General features: G+C 39.2%; 1 protein-coding gene across 2 annotated transcripts; it reads left to right on the top strand.

Annotated features, from left to right (window-relative positions):
- Positions 1-3,254: 3,254 nt before the first annotated feature.
- On the top strand, positions 3,255-13,510 carry LOC126727527 (sorting nexin 2B-like). Of its 2 annotated transcripts, XM_050433231.1 has the most exons (6): positions 3,255-4,677; positions 4,991-5,200; positions 5,440-5,700; positions 7,748-7,834; positions 13,089-13,147; positions 13,247-13,510. In XM_050433231.1, exons 1-6 carry the CDS (start codon positions 3,559-3,561, stop codon positions 13,251-13,253), a joined length of 1,743 nt encoding a protein of 580 aa, XP_050289188.1. In that variant the 5' UTR covers positions 3,255-3,558; the 3' UTR covers positions 13,254-13,510. The 2 variants fall into 2 exon arrangements, with proteins under 2 accessions (XP_050289188.1, XP_050289180.1); XM_050433223.1 differs by having other exon boundaries at positions 3,264-4,677; positions 13,089-13,510.
- Positions 13,511-13,621: the final 111 nt, after the last annotated feature.

Genomic DNA, 13,621 nt, shown 5'->3' with positions numbered 1-13,621 from the left:
GACTTCACGGGCAGGATAGCTAAGTGGGGAACTCGGTTAAGATCTTTTGACATAAGGTACAGGTCTTACAGTTCAGTTAAGGGTCAAGTCCTTGTTGATTTTGTTGCAGAGTTCTCCTCGAGAAGGGAGGTAGAGATAGTTTGTCATGTAGAAACTTGCCCATGGAAGGTATTTGTGGATGGCGCGTCAAGCGCACTGGTGGTTAGGGATGGAATTATTATTATCACACCAGAAGGAATAAGAGTAGAACATTCCTTTAGGTTGGGTTTTAAGGCTTCTAATAACAAGGCTGAGTATGAGGCCCTACTGGCTGGATTGAGAGCTGCTTTGAATCTAAATGCACGGGAAGTGGAGGTTTACTCAGATTCTCGATTGATAGTTAATAAGGTGCAGGGTAGCTTTAAGGCCAAAGATCCATGGATGATGGAGTATTTACGATTGGTAAAGCAGACCATAAATTAGTTTCAGAAGGTAAAAGTGGTTTAAATAACCAGGGGCCAGAACCGGCATGCCGACTCCTTGGCAACGTTGGCTTCATATTTGACCGAGGAGGTACCCTAACTAATCAAAGTAGAGGTAGTGGCAGAGCCAAGTATTGATGCGAGGATAAATGTTTCGATGATAGCTATGCCTAAGCCATGTTGGATGAATCCAATCATAGACTTTTTGGCTGCAGATCGACTACCAGCGGAAGGAAAAGAGGCATACAAAGTGCGCTGGATGGCTGCACGGTACTGGTTGTCGACAGATCACAAGTTGTACCGGAGGTCTTTTGGAGGACCTTACCTACAATGCCTGCACCCGAGCAAGGTTGAAGAGCTCTTGATTGAGCTTTATGAGGGGGTATGTGGTAGCCATGAGGGGGTATGCGGTAGCCATGTGGGGGGACATACGTTGGCCTACCGAGTAATGACCCAGAGATTCTGGTGGCCACAAATGCACAAAGATGTTGTAGAGTATGTTCGGAAATGTGAGCAGTGTAAAAAACATGCTCCTTTGATCCACCAGCGAGTAGGGAATTTGAACCCCATCAGTAGTCCCTAGCCCTTCGCGCAATGGGGGCTAGATATTATTGGTCCATTTCCCCGAGTCATAGGGAATCAAAGGTTTGTTTTGGTAGCCGTGGATTATTTCACAAAGTGGGCGGAGGTTGAGGCGCTAGCTAATATTTGGGATATGGACGTTAAAAACTTTCCCATGCCCACTAGACCTTTGGCCTTGGTTCGGACACACTTAAAGGCCCAATTTGAACCCAAATATCATAATGAGTCCATCTTGTCTTAAACGTATCAAAAGCAAGCCCATGCCAATCAATTATAACTTGATCGGGAATGTGCTTGCTTAGAACAGCCTATGTTCTCAGCAGCCCAGTATTGCCTTGGGGAATATTGTTGTTGAGTAGTCTTTTGGAGGTTGGAACCAGTTCCAATGCCATTACCACCGTTCCCAATAGAGCATATCTTATCAAGAATAATCAGATTGGACCCCCCCCCCCCCAACACGAGTGAGGTCAGAAAGTAATCATAACGCCTCCACCCACCTCAAGCTATAAATAGGAGAATAGAATGAAAAGAAGGGGTTGGAAATTCTGTGGAAAAAGAGAGAGGAAGAAGTGAGGAGAAAGTTGATGCCATAACGAGAGTGAGTGAGAGTAACTTAGAGAAGAAAAGTGAGAGAATTTGTGAAAACGGAGAGGTGTCATTTGGTAGTCTTGTAAGGAACTACCTATAGTAGGAAACACAAAGCCCATAATACAAATAGATTGTGAGCCCAATTACTAGCCCTGTCCATCAAGGTAAATTTTGGGCACGCACATCTGTCTTTACAGTTTATACTTAATTCTCACTTGTCTAGTTTTTACTTGCCAAATCCCCTTTTCTAGAGGGGTTCTTTTTCTTATACAATATTTTCTATTGCATCTCAGCCTTCCACCTACATGTCTCAAGGGAATAATTTGGGTGTTTGTCCCATTAGGACCTTTCTAGAGGTGATAGAGAGTGTTGTGAGCTGTGGAATCACTGTTCAGGTGTCTTTTCCTCATAAATGTGGTCAACTCAGTAGGTATAGAGTATTTAATTTGGAGGTAATGGTTACCTTCTACAGATATTTCCTCTCTTCTTTATTTGCACTTCTCTAATGTCTTCCATGGTGTCTTTCTTGAGGGTGCAGGTGGACAGCTAGGGCATCCCGAGGTGCTATCGTTCCTTGGACTCCTCGGACAATGGGTCCTCCCATATCTCGTCCTTGGACCTCTGCTCGGATATTTAGCTTGAACTAGCTCATCTTCATGTTAGACTTCCTTGGACTCCTTCTACGTGTCAGGCTTTGATTGACACTTTAATGGGCTTTTGCCTTTTCTCGGACTGGACCTATGGGCTTCATTTTTTGTTTGGATCCCTCCCTCCCACAAAAACTTACAGATAGTGTAAGGTATGTGTGGGTCAATAGACTGGGAGTCGAGTAATTGATCGACACAAATAATTTATGATATATGGGTTGAAAGTCTATAATAGGAGAACTAAAAAGCTTATCAGACTACAAAACGCTGAAGTACGATAAGACAAATAATAGGAATCTGCTTTTATTATATTCTTTGGACTAAATGCGAATGTGACTCTTGTTAGATTTAGGCGCCATCTTCTTTAGTTCATCGGTCGTGTTCCCATCATACCGCAATCCTTCCTTGGCTCATTTCATATTGTCGAGTAAGCTGAGGTTGGCATCTCATCATCCCGGCACTGGTTTGCAGAAAATAATATTGTTGGGTTAGAATTTCATGTTTTTAAGTGGGCTCGAACCTTCTTTCTCTTACAATGTCTAGATGGTCCATCGCATCAATACCTTGGGCTAGGCCTGTCACTCTGCTCCTTTCTCTTTCTTCATGGGCCAAGGGCCTATGAGCTTTATGCATAGAAAAACAACCACCCACCCCAGGTTTTTTTTTTTTGATGGGACATCCCAAGGTATTTTGCCATTGTACTAAACTGTGAGATCCAAAATTAGTGTTCTAAACCAATACTTCCACCAAATAGATGAAAGAAGAATAGTGGGGTTGGCAAATTACAGATAGCCGGCTATAGAACCGGAGACGCTGATTATCAGGAATTGATGGTCGTTAATTAGATAAGTCAAAAAAAGAAAAAAAGAAAAAAAGGAAGCGGGTGAAACAGAAGAGAAAAAAAGGCTGTGAGCTGTGACTTGTCAGATCAGGCGGCGGGGGGGACTGATGGGAACAAGTTGCAGAAAAAGATAAACGAAAACGGTACATAAAAAACGTGTCACTAAGATGAAAAGGTAGACACACATGTACCCGATCCTCTCCAACTTAGCCTAAAAAACCAAACCAAACCAAACAAAACTAACCTATCCAATTATCCAACCCAAACAATCCAACTAAAAATCTACATTAACCTTCTTCAGCTCTTCCACGTGCGTCTCTTTTCTCGCTCGATCTTTCTCTATACTCTAGTCTAGTTGCACGTTATCACCACATATGATACGAACCCATTCCTTCCCACACAAATCAAAAACCAAATTCTTTAATTTTGTTTGAAGGAAATGATGGGCTCGGAGAACGAGGGCTTCGAAGAAGCTCATCTCTACGCTTCCAGAGAAGAAATGGAAAATCTCGTGCTCGACGACCCTTTGAATAACAACGGCAACGACAATAACAATAACAACAGCAATAGCAGCATCAACGGCAAGTCGTATTCCGCTTACCGCAGCGCCATGTCGTCGCTCTCCGATACGCACCACCCTCTCTCTTCGCCGATCCTCGTTACTTCGGCGGAGTCCGATCCCTTGCTATCGCCTCCGCGGTTTCGCGATCTCCGAAACCCTAACGCCCCCGAGAGCTCCTACATCGAGCCGCCCGCTTACTCCGACGTGATTTTCTGTCCCTTCGAAGGGGATAATGTCAGCGACGTCAACGGCGTGGAAAGCCCTAGCCGGAATTCGGATTTTTCCGGCAGGTATTCGAGATCGCCGTCTTCGTCGTCGTCGTCGTCGAGTTCGGAGTATTTGAAAATCACGGTGTCGAATCCGCAGAAAGAGCAGGAGAATTCGAATTCGATCGTGCCGGGCGGGAATACGTACGTGACGTATCTGATCTCGACGAGAACGAACATTTCGGATTTTGGAGGATCCGAATTCGGCGTCCGGAGACGGTTTCGCGACGTGGTGACGTTGGCGGATCGGTTATCGGAGTCGTACCGAGGGCTATTCATACCGCCCCGGCCGGACAAGAGTGTGGTGGAGAGCCAGGTGATGCAGAAACAGGAATTCGTGGAGCAGAGGAGGGTGGCATTGGAGAAGTACCTCCGGAGACTCGCGGCGCATCCGATGATCAGGAGAAGCGATGAGCTGAAGGTGTTTTTGCAGGTTCAGGGGAAGCTGCCATTGCCGACGACGACTGATGTGGCTTCGAGGATGCTCGATGGGGCGGTGAAGCTGCCGAAGCAGTTGATGGGGGAGAGCACCGTATTGGCGCCGCACGAGGTGGTGCAGCCGGCTAAAGGAGGGAGGGACTTGTTGAGGTTGTTCAAGGAGTTGAAGCAATCCATGGCCAATGATTGGATTGGCTCGAAACCTGCTGTGGTAGAGGAAGACAAGGAGTTCTTGGAAAAGAAAGAGAGAGTGAATGATCTGGAGCTACAACTCAGCAATGCTTCACAGCAGGTTATATGCATCTTAAGCTCATTATGGATATTTTGGTAGCATTCAAATCTAGTTTTAGGAATATGAATCTATGTATTAAACTAGAGTTATTATTGGATTGATTTGGTATGGTATTTTATGTCATTTATGTATGGTATGGTAATATCTGCACGTCTTGCGAATTTATGCAAATTTGTATTTATGTATAATTTATGAATCACCTGTTCTGGACCCGCAAAAGGTGGGAGCTTTGTGCACTGCGACTTTTTATTTATTTATTTATGTATGTGATTGTTGGGTTGTTTTCTCATGTTGTGAATGAATTATATATTAGGCTGAAGCACTTGTCAAGGCTCAGCAAGATATGGGAGAGACACTGGGTGAATTGGGGTTAGCATTTATTAAGCTGACGAAATTTGAGAATGAGGAGGCAGTGTTCAACTCTCAAAGAGTGCGGGCTGCTGACATGAAAGGTTTTGCAACTGCTGCTGTCAAAGCAAGCAGATTCTACCGGGAGTTAAACGCTCAGACTGTCAAGCATTTGGTAAATTGCAAAACCTTTGTACTAGAAGATGATTCAAAGTATGACGACTGTGTTAAATTGTCCTTATATGTTATTTTGACGAAAAGCTTGGCAATTGATTAAGAAGCTGTCCTTAGTGATTGTATTAGTCCAAGCCATCTGTCAACTTTATGAGTAATAATAAACGTTTCTGTTTAGGGTCTTTTGCTCAATAGGAAGTCTTCCACTGTTTTAAGGATATTTGTTTTTACATATTGCAGGATATGCTTCACGAATATCTAGGATTAATGTTAGCTGTCCACAATGCATTCACAGATAGGTCAAGTGCGTTACTCACGGTGCAGACTCTTCTATCAGATTTATCTTCATTGGAATCAAAGGCTGAAAAACTTGAAGCTGCATCATCTAAGATATTTGGTGGTGACAAATCAAGGGTTCGGAAGATAGATGAGTTAAAGGATACAATAAGAGTCACTGAGGATGCTAAAAACGTTGCAATTAGAGAATATGAGCGGATCAAGGTATCAATCTATCATGAAAGGTTTTTCAACATATCTTGATTGTGGCTAATCTCTTTGACTTGGTGGAATTTATGAATATCTTCATTTTTACTCCTATTCTATACATTCAGTAGATCTTGTTTTAGGCTTTCTGACCTGACATTTTGAATTCTAATGCATCCATCAACATCTACTTTTTAGTATTTCCTATTCCTAACAAGGGAAATTAGTCTTGTGGTATTTTATATCCAATGCTAAACTTGTTGAAAGTGGAAGCACTTCATAAAAGATGGTAACTAATAGGTTATTTTATCTTTTCTATTATTGGCCGTGAAAAGTATGATGGCCGATAGATAGTAAGGTGACGTAGGACAAGGGGGAACAACAAAATCTGATTTAGGACACCAGAGGCAGATCTGGTATAGCTTGGGTTTTGAAGAATTAGGGTTAGGTTTTGGTGGGGAATAGGCTAGAAAATAATAGGGATTATAGGGTTTACAAAGGGGACAAGGATTAGTGGGGTTTTGGAATGAAAACAAAGGTGAAAATCAAGATTTGGGTTGTTGTGAACAGTAACCGTGAATAGTAAAATTAAAGAAAATAGATAAATTCTAGGAATCACACCTAGACTTCCTAAGCATCACACCTAGGGTTCCTTGGCATCACACCTTGGAAAAGGTTGCATCACACAAACCATAAAAGAAAGCTTCATAGCTCTTAAATTCTGAAAACATTCATTATTAACCAACTCAATAGAAAATACTACAACTCTTTAAATGGAAAACTAATACCTAATCCTTCAACTAGGATTTCTTAAAACCCTAATAAGACTTGGACTTGGACTCAGGCTTTTACTAATAAGCCCAACTAAATAACCAAACTTAAAATAAAACTAAAGTAAGACCCAATAGACTACAAGCACAGCCCATTCCAGAATATTAGGAAATTACATAATTGCCCTTGATACATAAAAATCAAATAAAATATAATAAATCCTTCTTGCTGCCTCCTGCATCATAAGGTCCCTTTCATTTGAGTAGGTTACATGGTGCTAGTTGATGAGTCGCTTAACCTTAAAGTTGTGGAGATATTCCTTGAAGAAATATCAGAATCAGTGAAATTAATATAACAAATTGGGCACGGGTTATACTTCGTCCATAAGTTCTGAAGGACATTTATCATATGCTACCTTAGCTAGATCATCCAATATGGTTGTTGAAATGATAGTCAAGACATTAGGGGAGAGGAACAATCCTTATTTTTCAGATAATTATTATGGTGTCTCTATACATGTGTTGTGCCATAAGTTCCACAGTTATTGTCTGGTTATTGTTTTAATTGTCTAATTAATAACCCATTTTTTCATTGCATTTCACTTGACCAATGATGTAAAGTGCAGCCAGACTTTAGCAAATTGCACTTGCATATGGCTACTGTTTAGTCTTGTTAACCATGACCAATAAAATTTTCAAGCTATGGCAAGCAGACATGCATCTGATCTGGAGGCCTGGCTCTCTTGCATCCTGTTTTACTAATTTCTAGCTAGGATTGAACTGTACCAAGATTGATTTTTACTATTTCTTTCTGGATGTAAGTTGTTAGTTTGTTGTCAGGATGAAAGAATTTGGTTTTGGAAGCTTTAAGTTCTGTCATGGATTATCCAGTTGTATCTTGTCACTATGATTTCGCATGGTCATATAATTCCAAATAAGGAAGTGAATCTAATTACAGATGTGTTGAAAAGTTATGAGATTATGAAATCATGCAACGGGAACTCTTTATTTCACTTCTGTATGTCTTTTCATCTTGTTTTGATCCATTGTTCACTTATTGGCATATGGGTTATTTCAAATTCAGCAGTGTCCTAAAATCTATCCTTTGTTTGGTTAATATTGGATATCCTTTTTCCAAATTTGTTCTAAATCTCTATCTTTAGTTGCCTTCCCATTTTGAATCACATGATCTTGATATTGACCACATTCATGTTTTTCTGTTGTTGATTAAATCATTTCCATGGCTTAATAATTATATAAATGCACTTTATCAAAAAATAATTATATAAATGCAGGAAAACAACAGGACTGAACTTGAAAGGCTTGACAGAGAGAGAAAGGCTGACTTCTTGACTATGTTGAAGGGGTTTGTGCTCAATCAGGTAAATTAATTTTCTTACTGTACATGTAGGATGATTGAGCTATATGGGAACATGTTGTCTTTTTCTTGGATGAATGAGTGATTTCATTTCCATAGAAGAATAATAAAACAATGAACTACAACCACCAAGACCTAGCAGCATTCAGCCTCAAATTACTAACCTAATACATCTGCAATAATAATACTTACGTAGGACATATTGTCTCCTTGATCATAACCCTTCCCCCCCCCCCCCCCCCCCCCAAAAAAAAAAAAAAAAACCCAATTATGATTTACTATGTGGATTAGGTTTGTTCTTGCTTGAATTCATCTGGATTGTTTAGGCAGGAAGATGACGGGCTCTGTTAAGAGAAATTTAAGCCGGTTTTTGGAAAAAAAATCTCTTTTTTTTGTTTTCCTATTCATTTGACCATTTTCTTTCAAAAATGTTTAATTTCATAGCTAGTAACCAGTGGCATGTAAGCGTAGACTCCTTGATACATTTAGCTTCTGATTAGAGCTTGGGAAGCTTGAGTAAATCACAAGAACTCTATTTCTTTCTTTTTTGGTGAAGAGGTGTTCTGCTTATGGTCATGGGGATAGGTTTCATGGATGTTTTAATTTATGGACCTTTTTGACCAAATGCTGTGTGTTCTGTATTTTAGTCGAGGGTTAGGAAATCCAAATGAGAGTCCAACAAGAGGTGCCTTGGGACGTGAAGCATGTGCATTGCTTCATAGTTGGATACTTTAGTATCAAGATATGTTTGAAAGAGAAGCTTTTATGGAGGGAGCATATCAATGAAGTTTCCTCAAAAATCAAGAGAGTGCTTTACGCAGATTCTGGGACAGAATTTTTATTTAGATTCTGTTTATAGGGATTGAATGAGAGATAATTGTTTGAAAATAGATAAAATATCTTATAGATTTAAAGAAGCTATCTGGTGAGTCTAAGAGCTGGATTGCATATATGTTGGTGACTGACTGGGTATGCATACAGACACACCACAGCATAGTTGGTAATATATGATATGGAATATATACGGTAGTAAATCTATATGTGTTTTATTAAGTTCAAGGTTTTAAAAATATTCTAAAAATTAGAAAAAGTCCTGGGACAGGATGAAATCCCCATTGAAGTTTTGAAGTGCTTGGGTGATGTGGGTGTATGTTGGTTGACAAACATTTTCAATAAGATTTTAAGTGTTAACAAAATGCCTAGTGAGCTGAGGAGAAGTACTCTAATACATATATGCAAGAACAAGGGAGATATTCAAAACTGTACAGTTATTGTGGAATTAAATCTATGGAGTCACTCTATGAAACATTGAGAGAGAATGATTGAACATAGGTTAAGACACGAAACAATAATATTTAAGAATCAATTTGATTTTATTCTAGAGTGATCTACCATGGAATCTATTTTGTGCTTAGATGCCTAATGAAAAAATATAGAGAGGCCCGTGAAGATCTTCATATGCTTTTTATTGACCTTGAGAAAGCATGTGATAGGGAACCTAGAGAGCTTATGTGGTAAGTTTTAGAATATAAAAGAATTCCTCAAAGTGTATTAAGTTGATTGAGTATATGTACAGTGAAGTTTTAACTAGTGTGAAAACAAGTGGTGGCATCGCAAGTCAATTTTCTATTACTATAGGTTTCCATCAAGGATCAACATTAGGTCCATATCTCTTTATACTAGTGATGAATGGGCTCATTCAAGAGAAGTCTCTTGGTGTATGCTTTTTGCATATGATATAGTGTTAGTGGATGAAACTAGACATGGAATTAGTATCAAGTTAGAAATCTGGTGAGGTGCTTTAGAATCTAAATATGGTTAAGTAGGACTAAAATAGAGTACATGGAATGTAAGTTTAGTAAAAGTAGAAACAAAGATGAAGGGGTTGTAAAACTTGATAGTTAAAAGATATTAAAGAGTGAGAGCTTTCGATATCTTGGATTAATAAGTCATAAAGATGGAGAGATTGAAGAGTATGTGAATCATAGGATGAGAGTAGGGTGGTTGAAGTGGAGAAATGCATCAAGAGTATTGTATGATGTTGAATGTTGGATTGTTAAGAAGTAACATATTCATAAAATGAATGTAATTGAGATGAGAATGTTAAGATGGAAAAGTGGAAATGCAAGGAAAGATATAATTTGAAATGAGAAAATTCACTTAAAAGGAAATGGAGACCCCTATTGATGAAAAGGCAAGGAAAAGTTGTATGAGATTGTTGATCATGTTCAAAGGGGAGCAATTAATTTAATGCAGTAATGGGAAAGAGTGAGTTGATTCAATTTGAGAGGATGAACAAAGGTAGAGGAAGACCGAAAATAACATTAATAGAAGTAAAAAAAAAACAGATACTTGTAATAAAGAAAAAAAAGGACATGCTTATAAAAAAAGAAAGAAAGTAAAAGGACATGTCAATTAAGAAAGTAATCAAAAAAATATAATAAAATGATGGAAAAGAATACATGTAGCTAACTGTCCCAAAATTTTGGGATTAAGACTTGGTTGTTGTTATTGAAGGTAAATCTCATGGGCTAACTTATATTCTGTTCAGAAAATGATTGTTATATTGCACTCAGAATATAGTTTTTGCTTTTCTGGGGCAGAATGGTCAGGGTGGTTCTCACTTTTTTTGATAAACAAACATTCCATAGCATTAAACAGCCAAAGAAATAGAATTTACAAGCAGCATGTCTCTTTTCCAAGCATCCCACACATCAGGGGGTAGGGAGTAATTATAACACTTGAGAACAGGAGAAAGGGGAGAAACAGCCTTAGGTAGAGCATGAGCTACAGCATTACATTCTCTCTTTACCCAACATAAACAACAATTAGCAAAATAGGCTTTGAGCTCAATAGCATTGTCCAACAAGGTCTTTGCGTTCTAGTGACAGTTCTGGACATCCCCATTAATTGCATCAAAACATAGCTTTGCATCTCCTTCAATCACAATATCTTGGAATTTTTCCTCCATGGCAAGATTTAGTACCCATACAATGGCAGCTGCTTCTGCTTCAATTGGTTCACATTTTGGGAGTGTCCTAGCCCAAGCTTTGACAACACCACTAGCCTCATTTCTTGCCATATCTGCTATGGAAGTACTGACTGGGACACAGCTGAATCTACATTTAACTTAATAAAACCAGTTGGTGGTTTTTTCCAGCGCAACTGTCTTTCACAATTACTGACCTCCTTGCATCCTACATCCCCAACAGCTTCAGCAACTCTGACCTCCAATGAGCTAATGATTTTGGCAAGATTCACCTCCTGGACATTATTGTGAAATACCTCATTTCTCAAAAACCATATAACTTCTAAGGTGTGGGCTATTTTAAGTGAGATGCGGTCATTTGGATGGGAGTGCCCAGTATGTGGAGTCAAGGTTTGGGGTTTTAGGACAGTTTATAATATCTTCAGGGCTATTGATTTGAGTTTGTCAGTTCTAAGACTCCAGTTACAGCCAAACCAAATAGCTCTAGATACTTTGCAGGTGAAAGAACAGATGCTGGGCTGTTTCAGTGCTCTTCTTACAGAAAACACAATCAGTGTCAGCAATACCTAATCTATGGTGTAGATTTTCCTTTGTAGGCAACACATGGACTCCAATTCTCCGTAAAAACATTTTTAACCTCTCTTGAATTTTTAGATTCCAAATACCCTGCCAATTTTTTTAACATGATACTTGTGCTCTGTGGTTGATCTTGACACAATCTGTAGGCTGATTTGACAGAGAAGCAGCCCTTATGACCCTTAATCCACATTAAACTATCTTGCCTTGGCCTAATGGGGATTTGGATTCTTTTGATAGCTTCAATGGACTCATCATCAAATAGCTCCATCAGCCTATTCTCACACCAGGATTTGGTTAAAGGGCTGATAAGGCTTGAGACCATAATGGGAACTTGGATAATTGAGTCATCTTTAGGTCTGGGTTCGAAGTCTTCAAACCAAGGAACCCAAGGATCTAGCCAAATATTAATGGACTGACCGTCACCAACGATGAAGCAAGCACCCTTGACTATGATTTTTTTTTTTTTTTTGTTGCATTCTCAATACCTTTCCAAACTTTAGATGCACTCTTGGGAGGTTCCTTTCTTAGCCAATCCTGCCCTACTTTGTTTTTACTTCTCAAAACCTTCATACACAGGCTATCACTTTTAGATGCAACCATCCATGCCAATTTGGCAACGAGGGCAGAGTTGAAATTCTTTGTTTTTCTAAAACCCAAGCCTTCCTTCTTCTTCGGTTGACACAGATTTTCCCAGCCTTCCACACTAAGGCTGTGTTTGTTTCACATGAAAACTGGTTTAGGAAAGTATTTTACACCCTTGTGTGTGTTTGGCACCAACTAAAAATATGGTCAAACTGAAAATGTTTTACACTTTGACCGTAAAATACCCCTTCTCACCCCGTAAAACCATTTCATTAGTTGTTTTACCTTCAAACCACATTTTACAGACTAAAAAAGTGGGGAGAGAGAGAGAGAGAGAGAGAGAGAGAGAGAGAGAGATGAGTGTGAAACCAGACTGAGCTCGTTCTCGACACATCGATCTCGTTCTCCCTCTTGCTCAACGTTGCCGATCTGGCCGCCATCAACCACCAGCTCACTCCACTCCACCCCAAACCCACTCGATCTGGCTACCGCCGTCCTCCATCCACTTCGATCTCTCTCTTTCCCGATCTATCTCTCTTTCCCTCAATCTATCACTCTTTCTCCCTTAGATCTCACTCTTTTTTCCTCTTGCTCAATGTTTTTATTTTGATTTTTGGTTGTGTTAAAGTGTATATTTTGAAATTTTCTGTTATAAAATTTGTTTGGAAGCTGAGAAAATGGTTGAGAAAATGTGAAAAATTTGTAGGAAAATAGCATTTTTAGAATGTTACCAAACATGGGAAAGAGTTTTCCGGACTATTTTCCGTTGCAGAACCAAACACCCGGATTTCATTTTCCTCTGTATTCATTTTACACTCGGAATTCGATTTACATAGAGCCAAACGCAGCCTAAGTATCTAGAGTTGTTCTTATATGGGTTCTGGTTTTCACTTAGTGAAGCGACGTCTGACTTATTTTCGTGCTACTGCTACTGGAACCATTTTGTTGAGGGTGGTTCATTTTTCTGACTTGTGTTATATTAGGTTAAAATAATGCATTTTCTCTAATGCCTCTAGTACTGGCTTGTCACATGCAATGTATATTTACTTTTTATTTAAAATCTTTGTCCCAACTCCTTATGTACAAGTCTCTATTGTGAATTTTATAGGTTGGATATGCTGAGAAAATTTCCAACGTGTGGGCAAAGGTTGCGGAGGAGACTAGTCGGTATGAAAAGGAGAGCTCTTGAGCTGCGTGGCTGTAAATTCAAATCTTCAGTTTTTTTTTGGTTCTCTTTTCTTTATATTTATTGATGTCCAATTTCAGGAAATAGCATTACATTCAGAGCAATAAAGAAAAAGGAGCATTTTGTAGGTTAAAAAATTTGATTTCCCTCAAGTTGAAGTTGTAACTGTTTTAGAGAGGTTGTAAACACGCCTTGAAACTTTAGATTTCGCGTTGTAAATTGCTTGTTACCTTTTCTTTTTTTTTTTTTTTTTTTTTTTTAAAGGTAACTCTTTTGAGTTGATGATATTGCATATTGGGATCACATTGCGACCATTAATTATGATAGCCTTTTTTTGGTGGCTACTCTCCCCTTCTCTCTCTTTTCAATGTTCATTCATGTTCCTTTTGGTCTGAAGACATTATGGATGCCCAATTTTTGTTTTTGAATCTGATATTTGGTTGGATAATTGTACT

Source organism: Quercus robur, chromosome 1 (assembly GCF_932294415.1).
Source record: "Quercus robur chromosome 1, dhQueRobu3.1, whole genome shotgun sequence".
NCBI classification, from domain to species: Eukaryota; Viridiplantae; Streptophyta; class Magnoliopsida; order Fagales; family Fagaceae; genus Quercus; species Quercus robur.
The sequence above is the reverse complement of the archived record's forward strand: the minus strand, read 5'-3'. Positions and strand labels throughout refer to the sequence as shown.